This window comes from Corvus moneduloides, chromosome 6 (genome assembly GCF_009650955.1).
Source record: "Corvus moneduloides isolate bCorMon1 chromosome 6, bCorMon1.pri, whole genome shotgun sequence".
Taxonomy (NCBI): domain Eukaryota; kingdom Metazoa; phylum Chordata; class Aves; order Passeriformes; family Corvidae; genus Corvus; species Corvus moneduloides.
Window position 1 is genome coordinate 1002490 of NC_045481.1, and position 25136 is coordinate 1027625.

Sequence of the window (25136 nt, forward strand, 5' to 3'; positions counted from 1 at the left end):
CAGGAGCCAGCAGTGACAGTGAGGAAGAGATCGTTTTCCAGAGGAAAAACAGGATAAAAAAGAATGTTTTGAAGTCTCCTGATGTGAGTCTGAAGGGAAAGAAAATAGACAAGAGAGCAGAATGACACTTAAACCAGCGAAACACAAACGCTGTGTGCACTGACGTCCGTTCTGTTCCCACAGGGGATGGATCAGAGTGACTCGGAGTGTCCAGCTCGGCTCACCAGGAAACGCCGGCGCCCCCCGAGCGTGGTCAGCAATGGAAGGGGGGAGAAATAATGGGAACCCATTCCTGCTCCCCTTCAGTCCCTCCCCAGGCTCTCCAGAGATCCCACAATCCCAGAATGGTGTGGGCTGGAGGGACCTTCAATCCCACCCAGCCCCACCCCTGCCATGGCAGGGACACCTCCCACTGTCCCAGGCTGCTCCCAGCTCCAGTGTCCAGCCTGGCCTTGGGCACTGCCAGGGATCCTGGGGCTTTGATGACTTTGGAGTTGTTGTTTGGCAGTGAAATATTGTACCAGCCAGGAAGAGTAAAATAACCTTCCTGCACAAAGCTTTGAACCAAAAGAAGCAAATTAATGTCCCGTTTTGCCTGATTTTCCTCCCAAACCCCATTTTTCTGTGCTGTTAGTGGGAGGTGTCCCTGCCCATGGCAGGGGTGGCACTGGAGGAGCTTTGAGGTCCCTTCCCACCCACAGCAGTCTGGGATTCAGAGCCTTTAATGGAATTATTCCTCGCTGTGCCCTTGCTCACTCTGTGTGTTCCCTGTTCCAGTCGGACACGTCCAGTGAGGACAGTGGGGATTTCCAGCGGGGCAGGAGCCGCTCCAGAGCCTGGGCCAGGCCCCAGCAGGGAGGAGCCAAGCGGCAGCGGGGCAGGAGCTGCGTGACAGCCAAGGTGTGTGACATCCTGGGACACCAGTTCAGGCTGGGAGCAGCTGGGAGTGCAGCTGGAAGGTGGATACCCAGCTCTGTGCTGGGGAGGCTTCCAGAGGCTCAGCTCTCCCACACCAGCTCATGGCAAACATTGGAGCTGGAACCTTGGAATGCTGGAGAAAGATCTGCACCCTCTGGGTGGCAGAGGGGTCTGCAGGGCCTGGTGACAGCTGTGAGGACAAAGAGCAACTCAGAGGGCAACTCCAGAGATGCCCAGAGAGGATTCAGCCTGGGAGCTCAGGGTCCTGTCCAGGAGAAGAAATAATAATAATAACAACTATTATTATTATTATTATTATATTGTTATTATTATTGTTATTATTATTATTATATTTTTCCTATCTGTTATTATATTATTTTATTTAGTACATTCTATTTATATATTATATACAATATACTATATAATGTATATTACAATATATATAACTATATATATTATTATTATATATCATATATATTGATTATAAATCATTATTTTTATTATTATCCTATCAGTATCGAGCTGCTTGCTCATGTGAATGATCCCTACCAATGGCCTCACCTCTGCACATTTAAGGCAGCAATGGTCCCTCAACCCCACATCTTAAATCTTAGCTCAGCATTTAACACGTCAGCAGGGTTGGAGGCAGGAGAGGAGGCGGCACCAGAGTTATTGTAGCTAAAAAGCTCTTAAATCTTCATGGCTGTGGTGGCTCTGGGCAGAAATTGTCCTAATCAGGGCTCCAGGGCACAGTATGTGGGACATTATAAGATTTTTTAACAATAATCTTCCTTACTAAGATTCCCCAGTGGTATCAGTGGTTTATGTTCTGGAGTACAAAGAATGAGGTGGAGTAAAAGCCATTTCTCGGTTGGATTTAAACTTTTTTTTTTTTCCTTAATGTGAGACAAAAAGGAAGAAAAGTGTGTCTGCTTGGGAAATTGTGGTGTGCCTTCACACAGCACCTTCCCTGAACGGCCCCAGGGAGGGACAAGGCAGAATTCCAGACCCTCGGGAGATCCCAGACATGGAAACCACCCTGGCCAGCCCAGGGAGCTGTGCCTGGACTGGGAGCAGCTCTCAGGGCCCAGAGCTGCAGTTTGAGAACAGAGGGGGACAAATCCAAGGGCCCAGAGCAGCCCCTGGCACTGAATCCAGGAAATCATTCCAGGAGCTGGGACCTGGCTGTTCCCAAGGGTGACCAGGCTCTGGACTGGTGGGTGTTGGTGTCAGGGAGCTTTGTGCTCTCCATGGGCTTTCCAAGGAGGAAGGATTAAGGGCAACTGGCAATAGCATTAAGAGCTCCTTACTATCAACAGGTGACTCCAGTGTGTTCCAAATAATCAGAACAGCTGGGGAAAAGGAACTGTTAATAATTCCTGTCATTTGGGATTATGGCCTGGTGTAAGCAAAGGATTAAAAAGTTTAAGGGAATGTGAAAATCAGGGATGTCACCTACTGCAGCACATGATACCTGAGAGTTCCATGAACTAAACTCAGATTTACAGCTCTGTGCTTTTTATTCCAGGTATTCTGAAGGCAAACAAACCATTCTCTTGGAGTCGTGGAGATACATAATTATTTTGGGGCTAATTTTATCTCTTACTTTAGTACTTCATAGCTGAAATTACAGGAGAAAAATCAGCTTAATGTAAAGTATTTTGGACAAAACATCTTCCTGGGTTGTTTTGTTTCCATGTATGACCTTGGGAAGGTGGTGTTGTCTGGTTTTGGTGGAATTTAGGATCGTGTCTCCTGCACTGCAGTCACCTGGGAAGTGCCTCGCCTTCCCTGGACTGAGCTGCACCACCTGAGGGATTCATGCTTTGATGAATCCTAAATCCTGGGCAGAAAGGGGCAAACCAGGGTGGGGTCTGTGTCTGAAATTCCTGCTGGACTTGGGTTTGGAGGAATCCAGCACTCCGAAATCAAACCAGGTTTTTTAAAGTAAATGAAATGAGTAAAACTGGACTTAGGAGTTACAAAGTGACCTGTTGTGTCTGGGCACCTCTGTGTGGGCACTCTGCCCGTGCCATTCCCTGGCCCAGCAGATGGATTCTCTTCCCAAGCTGGATCCCTGCGCTGATCCAAGCGCTGCTGGAGCCATGGAGCGGCTCAGGCGGAGCTCTCGGTGCAGCAGGGTTTAATTAGAGGCCAGGGTTAATTGTGTGTGTGTGCTGTGTGCAGGCTGCAGCCAGGCAGTTCCTGGAGGAGGAGGCTGAGCTGTCCCAGCTGGACGCTGAGGGGGTCTCGTCGGATGAGAGCGACGGCGCCGGGGATGAGCTGAGCCCGTCCCTGGCCCAGTTCCTGAACGATGACGGGGAGGCCACACAGGCCCTGAACGGTCAGTGGGGAATTCCATGTGCATCCCAGATCCAGGGGATCCCTGGGGTGGGATGGGCATGGCCAGGGGCAGCTGGGAGCACTGACTGCCTCACCTGGGCATCCGGGGCTCTGCCTGCCTGGAAAACCTCCTGTACTCTGAGGGAGCAGCTGGAGCTGGGCCAGGGCAGGCTCAGGCTGGATACCAGGGAAAGGCTCTTCCCCAGAGGGTGCTGGGCACTGCCAGGGATGCCCAGGGTGGGGCTGTTGGGGTGTCTGGGCAGGGAGAGGGGTTGGGATAATCCCTGTGGGTTCTTCCAGCTCAGGGTATTCTGGGATTCTGTGGCAGCTTCCATGACACAGCTGGGCACACTTGGAATCCCAGAATGGTTTGGACTGGAGGGACCTTAAATCCCATCCCATCCCACCCCTGCCATGGCAGGGACACCTCCCACTGTCCCAGGCTGCTCCCAGCCCCAATGTCCAGCCTGGCCTTGGGCACTGCCAGGGATCCGGGGGCAGCCCCAGCTGCTCTGGCAATTCCAGCCCAGCCCCTCCCCACCCTCCCAGCCAGCAATTCCTTCCCAATATCCCACCTAACCATGTGCTCCTTCATCTTAAAGCCTTAGACCTGTGATTTGAGATTTCCAGAGATGGCTGGAGAACTGCACGTTTTTGCTTCGGGAAATGCAGGTTTTGGGGAGGCTACAAAGGAATGATTGGATATGGGAAACACGGTGTAGCAGCTGGGAGTTAGCAATTGTGTCTGCACTAATCCTTGATTGTTTTTTCTCCTGTGCTGTTTCAGACACTGAGATGAGGGGGGTTTACCTGAGCTCCCTGCGCAGCCCCGCCCTCGGCAGCAGATACAAAATGGTCCGTCGGGAATTCAACGCCTCGGCCATTTTCTCCCAGGTGGGAAGGGCAGGGACTGCTCTCCTTGGGGAGTTCCCCTTGTGGGACCACCCTGAGCTTCCTGGCCTGCTCTGAAGGGCAGTTACAGCCTTTTTTTTTGGTAAATTACAAATTCTAACACAAAACTTCAGCCTGGAGAAGAGAAGGGTCTGGGGAAACCTCAGAGCCCCTTGCAGGGCCTAAAGGGGCTCCAGGAGAGCTGCAGAGGGACTGGGGACAAGGCCTGGAGGGACAGGAGCCAGGGAATGGCTTCCCAGTGCCAGAGGGCAGGGCTGGATGGGAGATTGGGAATTGGGAATTGCTGGCTGGGAGGGTGGGGAGGGGCTGGGCTGGAATTGCCAGAGCAGCTGGGGCTGCCCCTGGATCCCTGGCAGTGCCCAAGGCCAGGCTGGACATTGGGGCTGGGAGCAGCCTGGCACAGTGGGAGGTGTCCCTGCCAGGGCAGGGGTTGGGATGGGATTTGAGCCCCTCAGCCCCAGTGTTTTTGTGTGGGGAGGGCTGGATAAGCCAAGGCCTTCCTGGAGAGGAGCAGCCAAACCACTGCAATTTTCCAAAACTTCCTGGGTCTGTTTTCCCCCCCAGATTCCCGAGCAAGACTCGGCTTACGCTGAGGACAGCTTCTGTGTGGAAGATGAGGAGGAGGAGGAGGAGGAAGCTCGGAGTGGCTGCAGTGAGGAGGAAGTGTGTGTGAATTTTGATCTGCTCACCGCCGAGAGCTCCGGCAGGAACCGGTACCTGACTCGCCGCAGGACGAGGCTGCACCAGGCCAGACTGGGAGGGAATGCTCCTGCCCCGCTGCAGAACAGGAAACCATCCCGAATTATTGTCCTCAGTGACTCCAGCGAGGAGGAGATGGGAGCCAGCAGGGAGAAGCCCCTGGAAGGAGCCTGTTCCAGGGCAGGGCAGGGAAAGGGGCTGCTCCCCACGGCCCTGCCCTCAGCCCCCTCTGCAGAGCACAGGAACAGGGCTGGGCAAGCCACAGCTCCTCAGGCTGGGCAGGAGGGCACGGGGAGGCTGCTGGGCTTGGGAGCTTCTGCAGTGCTGGATCTCCCCCCAGGGCAGCCAGGCAGGAGCACATCCATCCCCCCAGCTGGCTCTGGCTGCAGGAGCACGGAGCTGCAGGCTGCCAGTGAGGTCAGTGCTCCGTGAAAGCAGAGAGCTTCCTTGTGGGAAAGAATCCCTGTGGCAGGGCTGTTCTGAGGGCTGTCAGCAGCAGGAGTCAGGGAATCAGAGACTCATGGAATGGTTTGGGTTGGGAGGGACCTTAAAGCCTGTCCCATTCCACCCCCTGCCATGGGCAGGAACACCTTCCATAGCCCAGGTTGCTCCAACCTGGCCTTGGACACTTCCAGAACAGGAAAACATCTCCCTTTCCTTTGCTGCCAGAAGCTTTTGTACTGCCAGGGTAACCTGGACTATCTTGGGAGTGAACAAATAAAAACTGGGGTTTAGACTCTCCCTTGGGTCTGACAGTCACGGGGCGTCGTGGGTCTTTGTGGAACAGCAGCAGCCACTGAAGCTTTGGGTTTGTAGCTATAAAATCCTGGTTTGCTGTCTGCATTCAGTGCTTTCAGCACCTCCCTGAGGTTGGGTTCCTGATCTCTCACACTTCCCAGCCTGATCTCTGTCCTTTACAGGATCCAGGTTCTGTTGAACTTCTTAGTGAAAGCTGCTGCTTTTGTCACTCAAACTCTGGGATAATCAGCTCAGCTCAGTGGGGAGACTGATACAGGGATTAAAGTGTCAAGCTGAAAAGTGTTGATACTGCAAAACATCCTTTTATTGATTTGATTTGAACCCTCATGATATGTTATTTTCAACACTCACAGGTGCACAGCTCTTTGAAGAAGACCCATGGGAGCAGCTCAGGCCCAGCATGTCCTGCTGCCCCTAACACCTCCTCAGCCTGGGCTCAGACTTCCCGTGGCCCTGGGGAGCAGAGCCCTTCCCTGGCTGGGATCTCCCGTGGCCCTGTGGAGCAGAGCCCTTCCCTGTGTGTGCTGGCAGACAGCCGGGAGATCTGCTCGGGGCCAGAGGTGATCTCCTGCCTGCGGGCGGAGCACGGGCTGCGGGTGCAGGTCTGTCCCCTGGGCTCCAGTGATTACATCGTCAGCAACCGCCTGGCCGTGGACAGGCTGCTGCAGTCGGAGCTGCAGAGCCCCGGGAACAGGAATAAACTCAGCCAGAGGCTGCAGCGCCTGCAGGGCTCCTTCGAGAGGATCTGTGTGATTGTGGAGACAGACAGGGTCAGGCCAGGTGGGTGCTCCCAGCTGGGCAGCAGGGAATGGCTTCCCACTGCCAGAGGGCAGGGATGGATGGGATACTGGGAATTGGGAATTGCTGGCTGGGAGGGTGGGCAGGGGCTGGGCTGGAATTGCCAGAGCAACTGGGGCTGGGAGCAGCCTGGGACAGTGGGAGGTATCCCTGTCCAGGGCAGAGGTGGGATGGGATGGGATTTAAGGTCCCTTCCAACCCAGTCCAGACTGGAATTCTGTGATAGGAACAAGCACAATCTTCTCCATGCAGAGACATTTGTTTTAATCCCAAAATCCAAGCTGCAGTGAAATGATTCTGTCTATTCCCAGGCCCATCTAGACAACAACAGGCTCTTGCTTTCCTGTACTTCCACTCCTCAGGAGAAACATCCCGGTTTTTCCAGAGGACTCAGTACTACGATGGAGTGCTCTCAGCCTTGGTCCAGGCTGGAATAAGGATCCTCTTCAGCTCCTGCCAGAAGGAAACTGCAGCTCTGCTCAAGGACCTGGCTCTGGTGGAGCACAGGAAGGACGCTGCCATCCAGGTGCCGACGGAGCCGGAGGGGCACCAGAGGGACATCCTCAACTTCTACCTGAGCATTCCCAACCTCAGCTACGGAGCTGCCCTCAACCTCTGCCACTCCTTCGACTCCGTGGCAGCCGTGGCCAACAGGTAACGCCAGCACAGGGGGTGCCAGGGGTGCCACGGCCCGGCCTTCTGCTTCTTCACCTCTCCTGTGGCCAGGGAGAGCCTTCCTGCTCCTTTCCTGCTGTGATCGCTGCTCAGGGCATCCCTTCCTGCTCCTTTCCTGCTGTGATTGCTGCTCAGGGCATCCCTTCCTGCTCCTTTCCTGCTGTGATCGCTGCTCAGGGCATCCCTTCCTGCTCCTTTCCTGCTGTGATTGCTGCTCAGGGCATCCCTTCCTGCTCCTTTCCGGCTGTGATTGCTGCTCGGGACATCCCTTCCTGCTCCTTTCCTGCCAGGATTGCTGCTCAGGGCATCCCTTCCTGCCCCTTTCCTGCTGTGATCGCTGCTCAGGGCATCCCTTCCTGCCCCTTTCCTGCTGTGATCGCTGCTCAGGGCATCCCTTCCTGCCCCTTTCCTGCTGTGATCGCTGCTCAGGGCATCCCTTCCTGCCCCTTTCCTGCTGTGATCGCTGCTCAGGGCATCCCTTCCTGCCCCTTTCCTGCTGTGATCGCTGCTCAGGGCATCCCTTCCTGCCCCTTTCCTGCCAGGGTTGCTGCTCAGGGCATCCCTTCCTGCTCCTTTCCTGTCAGGGTTGCTGCTCAGGGCATCCCTTCCTGCCCCTTTCCTGCCAGGGTTGCTGCTCAGGGCATCCCTTCCTGCCCCTTTCCTGCTGTGATCGCTGCTCAGGGCATCCCTTCCTGCCCCTTTCCTGCTGTGATCGCTGCTCAGGGCATCCCTTCCTGCTCCTTTCCTGCTGTGATCGCTGCTCAGGGCATCCCTTCCTGCCCCTTTCCTGCCAGGATTGCTGCTCAGGGCATCCCTTCCTGCCCCTTTCCTGCTGTGATCGCTGCTCAGGGCATCCCTTCCTGCCCCTTTCCTGCCAGGATTGCTGCTCAGGGCATCCCTTCCCGCCCTTTCCTGCCAGGGTTGCTGCTCAGGGTGAGCCTTTCCTACCGTCTCCCAGGAGCTTTCCTGTCCCATCTCAACTTTTCACACATTCCAGTCTCCCCCGGCTGAGCAGCCCAGGGCACTGACACGGGCTCTGCTTCTACCCTCCCTCCTGCTGCCCCACCCTCTCTTTCCCTCTGGCATTCCCTGTTTTCATTGCTCAGGCGCGCTGCCAGCCCTCAGACACCAGTGCAGAGCTGACTGCAGCAGCTCCCGGTGCTGCCCCATCCCGGGCAGTGGATCCCAGGCTCCAGGGGCTCCCGGTGCTGTCCCATCCCGGGCAGTGGATCCCGGGGCTCCAGGGGCTCCCGGTGCTGTCCCATCCCGGGGCTCCAGGGGCTCCCGGTGCTGTCCCATCCCGGGCAGTGGATCCCGGGCTCCAGGGGCTCCCAGTGCTGTCCCATCCCGGGCTCCAGGGGCTCCCAGTGCTGTCCCATCCCGGGCTCCAGGGGCTCCCGGTGCTGTCCCATCCCGGGCAGTGGATCCCGGGCTCCAGGGGCTGCCGGTGCTGCCCCATCCCGGGCTCCAGGGGCTCCCAGTGCTGTCCCATCCCGGGCTCCAGGGCTCCCTCTCGCTCCCTCTCTTGCAGCTCCGTCCCGGCGCTGGCGGCGGGGGCGCGGCTGAGCCGGCCCCAGGCCGAGGAGCTCCATCGGTTCCTGCGCCACGACTTCGACCTCCAGCTGCTGCCTCAGCCCCTGCCCGCCCAGGGGAAGAGCTGAGCTCGGCAGTCCGGGCCGGCACTGCACTTTACCCCGTTGGGATTGGGTGTAAATATGTAAATAAACATCACTGCACCACTGAGCCCCGTTTCCAGGTGAAAAAGGGAATTGCCAGGCGTTCCGTGTTCCCGGCACACGGCTGGGGCTCTGGGTGGGCCGGGGCAGCGCGCTCCCGGTGCTTTGGGGCCTCTGCCGGGCTCAGGTGCCGGATCCTTCCCCAGCCCCGCCGCTGCAGCCTCTGCTGCCACCACCTGGAAAAGGATCGGGATTGGTATTCCCGCCCCTCGGACAGCGGCGGGACAGGGAGAAATCAACTTCCTGGAACAGGAGCTGTCCCGGGCAGCCGGGCTCAGGCATTCCCACCTGTCTGCCCCTGTGCTCAGGTGAGACCCCACCTGCAGAGCTGCCCCAGCCCTGGGACACAGGAGGACCTGGAGCTGCTGGAGAGAGCCCAGAGGAATCCATGGAGATGCTCCAGGGCTGGAGCTGCTCTGGAGCCAGGCTGGGAGAGCTGGGAATGTTCACCTGGAGAAGGGAAGGCTCCAGGGAGAGCTCCGAGCCCTTTGCAGGGCCTAAAGGGGCTCCAGGAGAGCTGCAGAGGGACTGGGGACAAGGCCTGGAGGGACAGGAGCCAGGGAATGGCTTCCCAGTGCCAGAGGGCAGGGCTGGATGGGAGACTGGGAATTGGGAATTGCTGGCTGGGAGGGTGGGGAGGGGCTGGGCTGGAATTGCCAGAGCAGCTGGGGCTGCCCCAGGATCCCTGGCAGTGCCCAAGGCCAGGCTGGACATTGGGGCTGGGAGCAGCCTGGCACAGTGGGAGGTGTCCCTGCCATGGCAGGGGTGGCACTGGCTGGGATTTAAGGTCCTTTCCCATCCAAACCATTCCATGATTCCAAACCAAGAGGATGAAGCCTTGCAGGCCCCATTCCAAGCTGGACAGCTCCTGGATTCTGCTGCCCCACAACAACGCTGAGTAATCTGTGAGTAAAAAAAGCTCATCGTTGTTTATTACATTAAAGAAATGTAAAAATCCAAGTTCTCCCTAGAACAAATTAAAAAGCAGTTGCAGTTCCTTCCAGACCGCACCCGAATTTATTTTACAGCCACGTCCCAAAAGATATTTTAGCTTAAAATGAATGAAAACTTGGCAGTGATTGGTGTCCATGTAATTTCTCCTTCCCAGGAGGAACAGGACACGGAGGAGAGGTGCCTGGACAAGGAGGTGCCACTCTGACACGTGGGACAGCCAAGCACTGCTGGCAGGGGGGAACGGGGTTAAAACACATAAAACCAGGGTGGGGCGGCTTTCCCGAACTGAGCTCATCATTCCAGCATTCCCTCCCCGAGGGGCAAGTAAGTGCTGAACAACACAGCCACAAAGTCCATCACATGGAAAAGTAGGAATCCTCCTGCTCCTCGTTGGATGAGTCCGGAGTCTCAGCTGTGAAGAGCTTCCCCAGCACCGGGGCTGGGATCACTCCTGCAATAAAACCAGGGATTAGCAGGGGGGCCCCAGTGGGAAAAGGGGGCAGAGAAGGTTCAGAGAGCAAAGGGCTGATGGGACACAGCTGGTGGCGATGGTGAGGGAAGGGAAGGAGCTGGGAATACTCACTCTTGATTCTGCGGGAAGCCGGCGTCCCGAACGCAGCTCCAGCCTGAGGGAGGGAGGAGAGAGGCTCAGCCAGGGCCAGCACCGGGTCAGGGTCCCCATTTCCCAGAATTTCCACAACTGCTTTCCCTGAGCACAGGCACAAGCTGTATTTCTGCTCCCAGGATCACAGGGTTTTATGGCAAAGCCAGAGGAACCACAGAGCCTGGGAGCGTGGAGGAATGGATACCTAAATTCAGGCACTGGGACACAAGGTCACCGTTGTTATGGTCCTTATTGGGAGTTGGACTGGATGATCCTTGTGGGCCCTATGGGGACCTCAGGATATTCTATGGCTCTGTGATTACTGTTCCTTTTCCCACCATTCAGAAGACTTTAACGGGAACCTAAAGGTCATGGAATTACAAATCCTGACATTAAAGAGCTCCCCCTTCCAATGAAGGAACTTCTCTCCATGGCAGCAGATACCAAGCCCAGGGAGGGTTCCTGTTTTCCATCCCAGGCACACAGGGGCTCTGATCCCGGGATTCTGTCTCCTCTGGCCAAGCTGTGCCTGGCTCAGGTGCAAGTGGGCAGCATCCAAGGAGAGCAGCATTACCGACTTCTTCTTGACCTTGTCCCAGGTGCCTCTGCTGCCCTGCGTGTTCTTCTGCATGCGGAACACATGCCGGTCATAGGCATTCCTGGGATACAACGGAGCACCAGTCAGCGGGGCTGGAATGCTGCCATGGGACCCTCTGGATGCAGCCACGGACCCCACACAGCTCCAGCTCCCACAGGGAATGAGCAGGGCCAGGAGGAAGGGGTGTTGGGCAATTAAACACGGCAGCTGCACGGGGAGCGGGGCTGGGCCATGGGCTCCAGCTGCCACTGCAGGGATGGCACAGAGCCTCGGCCCCTGCCCAGGGCCAGTCCTGCCCAGCAGGCACAACCCCACCAACGCCAGGGTGCCAGAGGGTTCCAGTTTTCTGAGCAGAGCCTGAAGCCCTGGGTGAACAGGGCAGGACTGAAGGCTCTGCTGGGGCTGAAGGCCAAGGCAGGGCCGTTCCCAGGGCCGGGAGCAGGAGCTGCTGGCGTTGGCTGCGCTGCCCACACGGAGCTGAGCAGCTCCAGCAGCACACGGTGGGTGTGGGAAGAGCTTTCCCCAACCAAACCACGGCTGCAGGAGAGGCTGGAAGCGAGCTGCTGTCCCAGCTCCAAGAGCCACAGAGCCACCATTCTCAGAGACACAAAGGGATCTTGGGGCAATGCCAAGGCTGGCAGAGGGTTGGAGGAGCTCCTACCTGTTGATGGGGACCAGCATTCCCGGGCTGATGTGGTCACACTGCGGGGTTTTCACAGGGGGAAAGAGGCCTGAGGCGGGGGTGAGCGGGAACTCTGGAAGGCTGAAATCCTCGGCATCCTCATCCCAGCTCCCTTGGAGCGCTGGCAGCTGCAGAGCCACCTCAGAGCCATCAGTCACCTGAGCCCGGGGTGCCTCTTGCTCCCCCTCTCTGAGCAGTCCCTCCATTCCTCCCTGCCCTGGATCTGCCTCCCCCTGTCCGTGCAGAGGCACAGCCCCAGCCCTGTGCCCAGAACTGGACAGGCCCACGTGGCTCCACCTCGCTCTGAGCGCTCCTCCAGACCCTGCCCAGCACTTGGCTGAGGGGTTTTGGTGCTGCCACACACCCAAAAACTCATTTCTGGTTACAATCCCAAGCTCCAGGCTGCCCAGGACTGCTCAGAAGGATGATTACTTAGGGAGTGCTGTCACCACGGCAGAGGCTCCTCCCACCCTGCCCAACCTTTCACTGGCACAAGCCAAGAGCTGCTACAGCACATGAAGGACAGAAGCCTCTTCTCACAGATCCACAGAATTTTATTGGTGGAACTGGAGCAGCCCTGGCACACCCAGCAGGAGAGCACTCCCGCAGGTTTATTGTCCCAGGTTTACCTGGACCCTCCTGCTCTGGAAGGGCGTTGTGGTGAAGACGTCGTCGTGGTTGTCCTTGGGCAGCTGCTCCAGGAACTCCCTCATCTGCTGCTTCCGTTTGAGGGTGCCCACCTTGGCAGTGATCACTGCCTCCTTCTTATCTGTAGGATCCAAACAGGAATTGCCTGAGACAGCAGCTATGGGGTTAAAATTCACTGCCTGCAGCCAGTGCTACAGCCCAGTCAGTCCTCCGGGGAAATCTCTTACAGCTTCTTTAGGATCCTTTTGAGTTCTCACAGTTTTTGCTTTCCAAAGGAATTCCCCACTCCATCTTTGGGGGGGGTCACTGCAGAGCCCCACACAGCCCCCGCAGGGTCACACCTCAGGTTCGTTGTGACTGTGACAGCACTGTGCTCACATCTGCGTTGCAGAGAGCAAACCCAAGGTGTGTCCCTGTGTCAGGAGGCATCAAGGCTCCAAGAATCTGCTGCTCAAACACTTTATCCGTCCCAGAGCCAGGGAACACCCAGCTCAACTTGTGTCCTCGGCAAACCTCAATCCAATCCAGCCCCCAGCGAAGCTGCAGCGCGGGGATGGCAAACACCAGGGAATGGGACTGGCTGTGCTGACTCCACGCTGCCCTTGACCATCCAAGAATCCAAACCCCATCTGGAAGGAGCTCTGCAAGGAGCTCATGACCTGCTGGGCTCTGAGATGTCAAGAGCTCTTTGCCCTGAGGGGGTAAAGCCAGTGGAAGTCTTCCCCTCATGCCAACAACATGAAAACTCTACAAAGAACCTTCCTCTTCTTGTCACCTCAGCCATTGATGGCACCCTCCACCACACACCAGAAGGTGACCTGGCTCAGTATCACACCCTGATGGGCCCTTGTGGATTTATCTCCTGGAACCAGAATTGGTGAGGTTGGAAAAGCCCTCCCAGACCATTGAGTCCAATCATTCCCCAGCACTGCCCAGGCCACCACTGCCCCATGTCCCCAAGTGCCACATCCACAGGGCTCTGAAATCCCTCCAGCGATGGGCACTCCAAAGCTCCCTGGGCAACCCCTGCCAAGGCCTGAGCACCCTTTCCATGGGGAAATTCCTGCTGCTGTCCACCCTGAGCCTGCCCTGGCCCAGCCTGAGGCCGTTCCCTCTCCTCCTGTCCCTGTTCCCTGCCAGCAGAGCCCGACCCCCCCGGCTGCCCCCTCCTGTCAGGGACTTGTGCAGAGCCACAAGGTCCCCCCGGAGCCTCCTTTGCTCCAGCCTGAGCCCCTTTCCAGTTCCCTCAGGAACTCTCCAGCCCCTTCCCAGCTCCGTTCCCTGCCCTGGACACGATCCAGCCCCTCCATGTCTGAATTCAAATTATTTACCAACCACAAAACACCCAGAACCAGGATGCTGGTACCTTTCTGCTCAGATCTTCCCGATGTGGCTTTCCTGGGCTGCTGTTTGGAGCCTTTCCCCTGCTGCTCCTCCAGGTACTTCCCCTGGCATTCCTCAGCCGAGCGGGACCCCACAGCCATGGCCACCTCCTGCCAAAAGCCGCTCCTGTGCTTCGGGAACGATACGATGGCCCTGCCAGGACAGCACGGGCACAGCGTCACCAGGCAGGGCACCTGTGGGCACAGCCCCCGGAACCCGCCTGGGAAGGACTCTGGGCAGTGGAGTGAGGCTCTGTTATCTCTGGCCTCTTGTTGCTCAGAGCTGTGGCTGCCCCTGGATCCCTGGCAGTGCCCAAGGCCAGGCTGGACATTGGGGCTGGAGCAGCCTGGGACAGTGGGAGGTGTCCCTGTCCAGGGCAGGGGTGGCACTGGGTGGGATTTAAGGTCCCTTCCAACCCAAACCATTCTGGGATCCTGTGGTGTCTTCTCCTGACACTTCAGAACAGGCAAATTTATGCAAGCACCTCAAGCTGACAGATGTGTCACAAGACAAATCTCCTCCTCACTTGCAGCAGGTCCCCTCAGGCCTGAGCTCCCGCTGGTCTAAAAGAGCTAAACCCAAACATGGCCATTTTACACTCAAAGCCTCTATTAAATACTGCCCAGTGGTTTAAGTAATTAGACGATGGATTAATTAAACATCCTTGCAGTTAATCTCCCCTTACCAAACCTGCTCACAGAAACTCAACATGTTTAACAAGTGATTGCAATCTCAGGAGGGAACCTGCTCCCCCCTCAGCTGTGGCCTTTACTATGGTATGCTGATGTTTCATTTGTGAAGAAAATTAATAGGGAATAATAATTCTAATTATTATTAGGGAATAAAACCAGCGAATTAAATAGGGAATATTTCTAATTAAAACATAAAGGAAACATGGCAAATCATGAATCTGAAAACCCCAATCCAGATCATCCAACCCCTCCCGATGCCTGAGGGAAACTTTTCCCTCTGAACACAGAAGGAGCCCTTACCTGTGAAGCTTCTGTAATTCCTTCTCAGACCAACCATCAGCTGCCCTTGGAAAAAGTTCCAGAGATTCCTTTCCCTTTGCCCTCTCACGCTCTCTCAGTTTCTCTGCTGAAGCCTTGGCACCGCTGGAGCCTCCATCGCTTGTTTTTATCCGGGATACTCTGGCATTCCTGTCCTTCCTGTGAAATTCCTCTTTCCCAGCCTTGGGCTCGGTGTCGGAATCGAGCCAGCACCTGCGAGGGTTGGTTCTGCTGTGTGCCCTCGTGGCCTGAGCAGGCAGACGGGGACTGGACTCAGCAGAAGATGTTTTCCCTGCAGGAGGGAGCTCAGACTCGTCACTGGACTCGGGCCCGCTCAGCCTCAGCAGCACATCCCGGGAGCGCTTTCCTGCCCTTTGGCCACAGGACTTGTTTGCATCACCCTGGCAACTTTTAGAGCCAGAGCAAGGCTTCCAGTTTTGAGACTCTGGTTTTAATATAGATTTCTTTTTCCTCTTGATCAGCAGTGGGGTCTCCTCACTGGACTGCTCCCCCTCATCCTTGTCTGAGGGCTCCTGGGTGAGGAGAACCCTCTCCTTTCCCGGGAGAGGCCGCTTGGCTGACCTCAGGGAGTTCCTGTAGCCCTGCTCGTACATGCTCAGTCCTCCAGAGCCTGCTGCTCTCTCCTTTGCTGTCCCTGGGGTTCTGCTGCTGTGTTTGTTCAGCACTTTGGCAGGGAGCTGGGATCTCGTTTTTGCGCCCCTGATTCCAGGATCACTTTCATCCTCGTCCGAAAGGAAGCGCCGGCCCCTCCTGCTGCCGGCAGATGAGGAGTCTCGTGCGGCAGTGGCTCCTCTCTCCCTGCTCTTCCCTGCAAGAGACGGTGCCAGGGGGTGCAGGGTGGGTCCTGGCTGTGTGTGCAGCACAGGGATCTGCAACCCCCTGCCAGAGCTTTACCTGCCACAACTACAAACTCAGAGCTGCTCTCAAGGGCTCTCCGTAACTCTACTGACTGAGCAGGCACATCCCCAAAGCTCTGCTCGTGCTCCAGAGAGCTTTTCTGCAGGAAACATTGCAGCTGCTTTAAGAGAGAAACTTCTGCTTTATATTGCGCATTCTTTTCAGGCTTCTATCACTGCTCAAATCCTACTAAAACCAAATTTTTATTAAAAACTCTGTTAATAGATTTTTTTTTTTTTTGGGGTCAACATTTCATTTCTTTCATCCAAGTTAAAAAGCAAAGCCAGGGCCCAGCTCACTGGACTGGTGAACTCCAAAAAATCCCAGTCCCTTCATTTCAGTTTCCAGAATGAGATCTGTGCGTTCCCATTACGTAATTAACGAAGTGATTTACAAGCACAGTTCTTGTTTGGAGCTGTGAAACTCCACATGAATGCTACTCTGATGATTCTTCAGAGAAAAAGCAGTTGATCATTAAAATATTTCAGTAATTTCTTTGCATTAACAGACCCCACCCTACTGTTCCAGCATCCAGCTCACAATCCCACTGGTTCCATCAATAACTTGAAAATAGAAAAAAACAAATTAGTTTTTACCTTTACTTTGGCTTTTTGGCATTTCCTCTGTTGTCTTCATGTCTTCCTTTGGTTTATCCTTGGAGATGGAACTGGTCTTTCTTTTGGGTTTTTCACTACTAAACATCTTCAAAATAAAACAATTGACTCTAAAACTAATTTAATCTCCTTTTCTCCAGGCTGAGGCCCCCCAGCTGCTCCTGGTGCTCCAGCCCCTTCCCCAGCTCTGTTCCCTTCCCTGGGCATGCTCCAGCCCCTCAGTGTCTCTCTTGCAGTCAAAGGCCCAGAACTGACCCCAGCATTTCAGGTGGGACCTCACCAAATTCCTGTCTGATACAATCATCTTTCAAAAAAAACCCCAATTTTTTTCCCCAGAAACAATTCCCCATTATGTCAAATTTACAAACCATGATTATATGACAACATGGACATGAGACTACTTTTTGGTGTGTTTTTCCAATATTTTGATCACATTTCCAAGACTTCCTTCCTCTCCAGGTACCTCTAAGAGCTGCACCCGTTCTGTTCCCCTGTGGCTGAGCTCAGTAACTCTATTTAAGCCACACTCGAGAACCCCCGTGCAGAGGATCTTACCAGGCTCAGATAATCCACTCCCCCATTTTCTATGGTGACGTTCAGGTTCTGATCCACAAACTCCCTCTGCCCACACCAGAAGTTCAGGGGGGGTTTGATGAGGCGCCCGCTGCGAGTGTAGACCCTGCTCGAGTCATTCCTGGAGCTGCGCTTTGGTGTTATGACTGCAAGGGGGAAAAACCCAAACAAAGAAGAGTTTTGTCCCAAATGTTGCATGGAAAATTCAGTTTGGCAGATTTCACAAGCAGAGGGACGATGTTGTGTTTAAACTGGACTACAAGGGAAATGTAAAATGTACCCAAAGTTGTTCTTTTCAAAGCATTGTGACAGAAATAACAGGACTGAAGCAAGAATCTTCCCAAATTATAAGATTTACTGTGGGGAACTTTTACTTTGTTCAGAAGGTTATAAGTACTGTGAAAGTCATTTGAGGAGGGAGAATGATAAAGAAAAGTTGTCACATGGAACAGCTGCTCACTGAGACAAATGAGAGTGAAAAATAAATGGGATTAATGAGAGAAAAACATAAAAGCTTTTATAGTGTGAGCAAGGAAATCTGATTACAGCGGTAACAAACAGCACAGTGGGGTTTGGGAAAGGCCCATTGGACAAAGATCCCAGAAAAAGGCAGAGTTAAACCCCAAAGCTGTCAGTGCCCATGGCAAGGCAGGGACTGTGCTCCAAGGCTGAGCCAAACCAGGGGCTCAAGAGGCTGTGGCTTTACAGCCATTTCCTGGAAACACAACCAACATCATGAACCTTTCCCTGACCCATTCCAGCCACCCCCAGGTGTGTTTTCCAAAGGATGGGATTGTTAAATACTCACAGATGTTCTCATGATCCCCTGGCGATACTTCATAGGTGGAGTTCCTCACTGCAGGTTTCTTTGCATCGTTCACTGAGCCCTCTGTGGTTTCCAACACATCAGTTCCCCCCACTGAGTCATTCTCTTCATTTTCTTCCACACCACTGCCTTGATTTCGTTCCTTCCTGATGGTTTTGAGACAAGAAATAATAACCATCTGAGGAAGCTGTTTGCTAACAAACAGTGTGGAAGTGAAGCCCTGGTGGGCAGGAGCCCAGTGGCTTCATGGCCACATCTAAAACATTTCACACTCCTCTGGTGTAACAGCCTTGGAAAGCAAAGTCTCAATGAACACTTAGAACACTGCAATGAAAGAGAATCTCCAAAGAAGTTACCTCCTCCTTTCCTCAAGAAACTCCTCCACGTACTCCTTCCACTTTCTGGAGAAACCGAAGGTGAATTGCTTGATGAAGCGGTAGGGGAACCCTGAGGGGAGCACAGGTGGCATTAACAGCAGCTCAGCAGGGCTGTCACTCACTCAGGGGACAAAAGAACCCCACCAGAGCCTCTTAAATCCGAACATCAGAGGAACTGACCCAGGCAATTCCATCCAGCACAGCCCAGTCACTCTTAGGCTCAGGAAACCTCTGCAGCACTTGAGCCACTCTGCTCACAAGCCTTATGCTGCCGCTTTTCCTTCTCAGAATATTAAAATAAAAACAAGCATAAGTTCTTAGCAAAAGAACTAATAAAATCTTCAAGTCAGAGAGCAGCCAGATCAGGTATTTATCAGCAGGGATCCCAGTGCTGCAAGTGAGAAGGAAACACTGAAGGCACAGACACATCTTTGGGCCTGAAGGAGCCAACAGTGAAGGTGTGTTGGGTAAAAAACTGTAACACACCCGGGGCACACCTGTGTCAGGGGAAGTAAAGCTGAGGGAATGGCTGGAGCTGGAAGGGGGTGGGGGCTCAGGCTGGATCTCAGGGAAAGGCTCTTCCCCCAGAGGGTGCTGGGCACTGCCCAGGCTCCCCAGGGAATGGGCACGGCCCCGAGGCTGCCAGAGCTCCAGGAGCGTTTGGACAGCGCTGCCAGGGATGCCCAGGGTGGGGTTGTTGGGGGGTCTGGGCAGGGACAGGAGCTGGGCTGGGTGATCCCTGTGGGTCCCTTCCAGCTCAGGATATTCCATGGTTCCAAGTATTTATTCCACCTATGCCACAGAATATCTTTGTGTCCTCAGAGCTGCCTGTGAGCACTGGCAAGCACATTCCCAGCGAACGTGCCAGAGGAGCACACGGAGCAAGGAGAATAAAGCCTGTATTTACATCTGCATGCAAACCCCATTTCCTTACAAATCCCACATGATCCAAAGCAAGCTGAAGCAGTTTGTAATTTGTAAGGCATTCAGAAGCAGCAGCTCACCTTCCTTCCTCATGGCAGCTGAGTCTATTTTGCCCTGCAGCAGGTAGACACCGCCCGAGGAGGTTTTCACCTGGTTGTGTGTGACGCGCTCCGTGATGGCACTGCTGTGCCAGAGCAGCTGCTTCATGTCCCTGGCAAAGACACAACAGCAACCACAAACATCACTTCCAGAAGGGATTCCAGTCTGGAATGCTGACACTCCACGAGGGAGTGGTGTGATCCATGTTTTCTGAGGGATACAGGTGCTGGCAGGATGCGCTCTGTGCTCGGTTTTCCTCTCTTAGCCTGGAACTGACCCAGCTCTGCCTCACCTGACACTGGGGCAGGGGACAAACTGAACGTGTCACTGCTGCAGTTGTCACTCATGCGACATCAGCTGCACTGAAGCCAGCTCATCACTGCAGCCCAGCCTGCTGTGCAGCTCGGATGGGGCTGGGAGCAGCCTGGGACACTGGGAGGTGTCCCTGCCACGGCCAGGGTGGCACTGGGTGGGATTTAAGGTCCCTCCCAACCCAAACTGTCCAGAGCTATTTGATATTTGATTTATTCCTCTGAAGTTTTCTGATTATCTCAGGACAGGACTCTGAAATGATTTCACCAGGAGTTCCCTGGATGCTGGCTCTGTCCCTCTTGCCCACACAAAGGAATTGTCTCTTCCTTGATAAAGCAGTTTAAGCTCTGCACCATCACCTGGTGTTTGGTGTCAATGGGTTACTTTGCATTTAAATAATAAACTGGTTCTTACTTCCTTTTCCCTTCCACACAGATTGCCGTGTTTCCAGTCAGCACCTTAATCCTCCAGCTGCTCAGGCAGATGTTCTTCTGCTCCAGAAAAGAAAAAAAGAAAAGAAATCATTTAGAAGCATTTATTAGCCAGCACCTCCTCATTGATCAGATCCAACAACAAAATCATCTCTCTCAGCATCTTCTGAGCTACAAATCTGGAATATTAGAGGATATCTGATCCTTGGCTCAGTCCTGAAGGTAATTTGTTTTAATAAAGGAAACACATCAAACACTCTTGGTCACAGTGAGGGACAACAGAACAAGTCACCTGCAATCCCAGATTTCTCCAGGGAACAAGGGAAACCTTGGGCAGGTTCCTAGGGAACCCCAGGGACGCAGCACTGCTTTCCCAGGATTCACTCAGAAAGGGAGGAATACTGCAAGCTGCACACTGCTCTCCCAGGAAGAGATTCTGGTCCAGTTTAATGGAACAGGAGTCTGGATGTTCCATAGGAGAGCCAAGCCTTTCCCTTCCCCATCAGCAGAGCACACTCCTGGATGGATTCATGCCCAGCTAGGAAAGGTGTCTCCTCCCTGGATTTGAGCAGGCAGTGCTCATGATCACACCAACACATGGAACCCCTGAAGCCCAACCATGGCTTGTGCACACTAAAACAAAAGTGCTTCTTTTACACAAAAAAGCCCAAACCCTGAACATTTGTCATCATCTAGGAGTATGGAAAAAAAGAAACCCGTTGGATGGGAGAATTTACTGGTAAAATCTAATGAAGTAACAGTTTATTCTCTTCTGAGTGTTCGTTGCTTTTGACAAGAACAGGAATAACTCTGAGCTACATGCAGCCCAGAGGAATTTCTCATTTTCCCTAAAGGATTAATTTCTCCCACCTCTTTGTGTGCTTTGCCAGCAGGTTGATCAGAAGGAGGTTTATCCAAAGGGACCTTGAGGTCTTTTGTCAGGTTCTGCCTCCTTGGAATGTGGACTGGAGAGGAAAGCATGATGCTACAGAAGTACTGAGAGGGCTTTTCAGGATTAGTCACTGGTGCCTCTTCCCCTGCTGGAGCTGCTGGCTTTTTACTGGGCTGCAACTCTCTTCTGTCTTCATGAAGCTCTGTACATTTTGCTTCTCCATTTCCACACCTTCCTTTTACCTGATCCCCATTTTCCCACGGGGTGGAGTTTATTTGCACAGGACTGGTCACTGTATTCTGAGACATTTCTCCATCAGCATCTACTTCTATAGATTCCACGAGGAAAACATCCACATCATCCTTATCGGAGTCCACATCCTCTGCAGGCTCATTCCCTGGCTGCTCAGCACCAGCAGGTTTGGCTAAAGGCTGCTCTGTAGTTATGGAGGGAAGAATATTCTGCTGGGTTGGGGTTGAAGGTGGTGTAGCTGCCCATTTAAAGAAAAAGAAAAAGGAATAACAAAGAAATTAGTGATATTTAAGCATAGGAACAGGCTGCCTGTTCCATGCCAAGAGGGATTTAAAGCCATGTGGATGTGGCACTTGGGGACAGGAGTCAGTGGTGGCCTTGGCCATGCTGGGGGACCAGTTGGGCTTGATGGTCTCAGAGGGCTTTCCCAAGCTCAGGGATTCATGGTTCTCTGACTGCAGGGAGTCTGTGTTCTCCAGAGCAACCCCAATACCTTTGTGCTGCTGCTGCAGTTGCCACTTCACCCGCAGGAAGAACTTCTGGGGGGTTTCCAGCACGGGAGGCTCTGCAGGGAGCACTGCCAGGGGTTCGATCCCAGGAACCTGAGGCCAAGCTGACTCTGGAAAATAACCAGACAAAAACCCCCAAAGCCCTCCTTCAGTTTGGGGAAGAAAAACATTTTCATGGGGGGGGGGAGGGGGGAAATGATTTTTTAATATGCTTTTTATTAAAAAAACCCCACAGAATCCCAGAAAGGTTTGGGTGTTGGAAGGGACCTTAAATCCCATCCCATCCCACCCCTGCCATGGGCAGGGACACCTCCCACTGTCCCAGGCTGCTCCCAGCCCCAATGTCCAGCCTGGCCTTGGGCACTGCCAGGGATCCAGGGGCAGCCCCAGCTGCTCTGGGCACCCTGTGCCAGGGCTGCCCACCCTCACTGTAGAAAAGGGTCACGTCCAACTCTGTGTCAGCTGCAAACCTGCTGAGAGTGCGCTGGATCTCACCACATCATGGATAAAAACATTAAAGGTGTCTTGGAAAAGCCATCAGGGAGTGCTCAGAAAAATGCCCCAGTGGGATTTCAAACCCCAAACAAGTTTTCCATGAACCTTTCTCTTCTCTGCACAGGCTGTATGGAATAGTTACAGTAATTTGTTTAGATGTTTTAATTACAAAGTGGTTTTGAAGACGTTGCATGGGTCAAGCCCAGTCATGAACACAACAGAGGGAACAATTAGAACCAGACTGAGGCAGAGAGGGAGAAAAACCAAAGGGAGGGAATCGTCTACAATATAGAGCAGGGGAGAGACATCAGCAATGCTACAGACATTTCAGCACTAAAAAACTTCACCATCCGACATTTTTTTTAATCCCAGCCATCTGGAGGCAACCAGTGCTGGTGCCAGTACTTTTTACACCCACCAAAGTGCTCTCTCTGGCTGCTTTTCCAGATCCTGAAAGAGCCATGAGTAGGACACAGAGGGAAAATGATCACACCTGAGACGGCTCTCCCAGGGAAGCTGTGGAACAATCATTGCTTCCCAAGGGTGACCAGGCTCTGGACTGGTGGGTGTTGGTGTCAGGGAGCTTTGTGCTCTCCATGGGCTTTCCAAGGAGGAAGGATTAAGGGCAACTGGCAATAGCATTAAGAGCTCCTTACTATCAACAGGTGACTCCAGTGTGTTCCAAATAATCAGAACACCTGGGGAAAAGGAACTGTTAATAATTCCTGTCATTTGGGATTATGGCCTGGTGTAAGCAAAGGATTAAAAAGTTTAGGGGAATGTGAAAATCAGGGATGTCACCTACTGCAGCACATGATACCTGAGAGTTCCATGAACTAAACTCAGATTTACAGCTCTGTGCTTTTTATTCCAGGTATTCTGAAGGCAAACAAACCATTCTCTTGGAGTCACTGAGGACCTGTGGAACTCACCTCGTCCCGGCTGGGCGCTGCTCCCCGCCGCCGCCTGGGCCGTGCCGGGCCAGCGCTGCCCGGCCCCGGGGCTCAGGATCAGGTCGGTGGCGGCCCTGCGCTGCTGCTCCGCCCGCGCCTTCATCCGCTGGAAGATCTTGGCCGGCGACTCCTGCCCGGGCGGCTCCGGAGCGGGGCGCTTGGGCAGCCGCTCGGCGACGGGGCCGGGCCGGGTGTCGGGGACAGGCCCGGGCCGGGTGTCGGAGCCATTCTGGTGGTTCGGCCACTGCTCAGCGACGGTACCGGGCCGGCTATCAGGGACAGGCCCGGGCCGGGTGTCGGAGCCATCCCGCTGGTTCGGCCACTGATCACCGACGGTTCTGGGCCGAGTGTCGGGGACAGGCCCGGGCCGGGTGTCGGAGCCATCCCGCTGGTTCGGCCACTGATCACCGACGGTTCTGGGCCGAGTGTCGGGGACAAGCCCGGGCCGGGTGTCGGAGCCATTCTGGTGGTTCGGCCGCCGCTCGGCGACGGTGCCGGGCCGGGCGTCGGGGCCATCCCGCTGCTTTGGCCACTGCTCAGCGACGGTGCCGGGCCGGGTGTCGGGGCCATCCCGCTGGTTTGGCCACTGCTCAGCGACGGTGCCGGGCCGGGTGTCGGGGCCATCCCGCTGGTTCGGCCACTGATCACCGACAGTTCCGGGCCGAGTGTCGGGGACAGGCCCGGGCCGGGTGCCGGGGCCATCCCGCTGGTTCGGCCACTGCTCAGAGACGGGGCCGGGCCGGGTGTCGGGGACAGGCCTAGGTCGGGTGTCGGAGCCATTCTGGTGGTTCGGCCACTGCTCAGCGACGGTGCTGGGCCGGGTGCCGTGGCCATCGCGCTGGTTCGGCCACTGCTTACCGACGGTGCTGGGCCGGGTGCCGGGGCCATCGCGCTGCTTTGGCCACTGCTCACCGACGGTGCCGGGCCGGGTGTCGAGGCCAGGCCCAGGCCGGGCGTCGGGGCCAGCCCGGCGCTCCGGCCCCGCGAGCTGCGGGCCCGACGCGTGGCTGTCCCCGGCTACGACGCTGCCCTGACCCCACAGGAGCTGCTTCAGCGGGGTGAGAGTCCCCCCGGGTATGCTGCTGAGGGACACCGAGCGGAGCGGCGGCCCTCCCCAGGGGGGGAGGCGGCTGGGGGTCGTGATGATGTCGTAGGCTCCCCCGCGACAGTCCTGGGTGGGTCCCGGTCCCCTCATGGCTGCGGATCGGCCCCGCTGCTCCGGCGGCGCTCCTGGGCCGGCCCCGCTCCCCTCCGCGCGCAGATTCGAGCGCAGCCGCCGCGCCCGCCGATTGGCGGAAGAGAGCGCAGCTTCAGGCCGCGACCATCACTCGACGGTGCGGGGGGTGTAGGGAAATAAAGCCGTGGCGGGACGGCATTGAGACAGGCGGCAGCATGCCGCAGCTCCGCCCGAGCTCCCCTCCCGTCTCCTCGGCGCGGTGGTTCGGTCCGCCCGTGGGCGGGCTCCGCGGCCGTTGGCGCTGAGGCGGGGCCGGGGCGGGGCGGGGCCGGCGCGGAGCCGGCCTGAGGCGGAGCCGGCCTGAAGCGAGGAGGGGCTTCGCGGGGATGTCTGGAATTCACCAAGAGCCCGCGGTGCGCCTCGTGGAGCTTTCCCGGAGCCGCAGGCGGGTGGGAGGCGGAGGTCGGATCGCGGGAGGGACGGAGCGGGGCCGGGCGGTGGCACAGCCCGGCTGCCCTCAGCCCCGAGCGCGGCCGGACGGGCAGGGGCCGCCGCAGGTGAATAACGAGAGGTGCGAGGGGCCGGGCACGGCTGAGCAGCGTCCTGGCCCGAGTGGGTGTGCAGGGCTGTGAAAACAGCGATTAATCCACGCTATTAAGTGATAAAAAGCGGATTTAATTAGGGCTATGGGCCTGGGCAGGCTCTGGTCTGTTCTGGCTGAAAGATTCTGTAGTAGGGGTTTGTCGTTTAAGTGGGAAACAGGGGGAGTTACTTGAATAATAACTAAAGTATACATGATAAATCACAGGTGTACCCAGCTGTACGGCTCTCCCTGCTAACAAGCAGCCACAGTGGGATCAGGTGTGTCTGATTCCTAAATTAGTCCCAGCAGGAGGGTTAGAAACTCAGCTCTGAGTAAGAAATTACTTCACCGTGTGCCTGTTAATAACAAGCAGCTGCGTTAAAAAACCAAGTTGTTATTTTGGGGTCCCATTTGCTACTTTGCAACTTGTTGAAATAATGAAAGCCTTTGGGTTTATTACTGGAAATGCATGTGGCATTTAG

At 55.2% G+C, this 25136-nt stretch overlaps 2 protein-coding genes across 5 annotated transcripts in view; one reads left to right on the plus strand and one right to left on the minus strand.

Moving 5' to 3' along the window:
* The window catches only part of FANCM (FA complementation group M), a 55084-nt gene extending 46237 nt beyond the window's left edge, over positions 1–8847 (plus strand). For 3 of the 4 annotated variants that reach the window (XM_032111524.1, XM_032111525.1, XM_032111526.1), the window contains 9 exons: positions 4–83; positions 184–252; positions 778–900; positions 3106–3262; positions 4049–4155; positions 4738–5289; positions 5985–6411; positions 6792–7083; positions 8636–8847. In XM_032111524.1, coding sequence (XP_031967415.1) covers positions 4–83; positions 184–252; positions 778–900; positions 3106–3262; positions 4049–4155; positions 4738–5289; positions 5985–6411; positions 6792–7083; positions 8636–8765 — 1937 coding nt within the window. In that variant the 3' untranslated portion in view covers positions 8766–8847. Of the gene's footprint in view, positions 1–3; positions 84–183; positions 253–777; positions 901–3105; positions 3263–4048; positions 4156–4737; positions 5290–5984; positions 6412–6791; positions 7084–8635 lie in introns of those variants that run through there. The other variant, XM_032111527.1, reaches the window with a different exon arrangement.
* A 903-nt stretch (positions 8848–9750) lies between these two features.
* On the minus strand, positions 9751–24309 carry MIS18BP1 (MIS18 binding protein 1). The gene is made up of 16 exons (XM_032112851.1): positions 22874–24309; positions 21431–21556; positions 20664–21175; positions 19777–19853; positions 19032–19162; positions 18007–18097; positions 17633–17796; positions 16807–16970; positions 16234–16339; positions 14702–15548; positions 13693–13862; positions 12308–12447; positions 11658–11806; positions 10973–11057; positions 10378–10420; positions 9751–10245 (listed from the first exon to the last, which is right to left on the minus strand). The coding sequence occupies exons 1-16, from the start codon at positions 24087–24089 to the stop codon at positions 10151–10153; spliced, it is 4116 nt and encodes a 1371-aa protein (XP_031968742.1). The 5' UTR covers positions 24090–24309; the 3' UTR covers positions 9751–10150.
* Between the last annotated feature and the right edge of the window lie 827 nt (positions 24310–25136).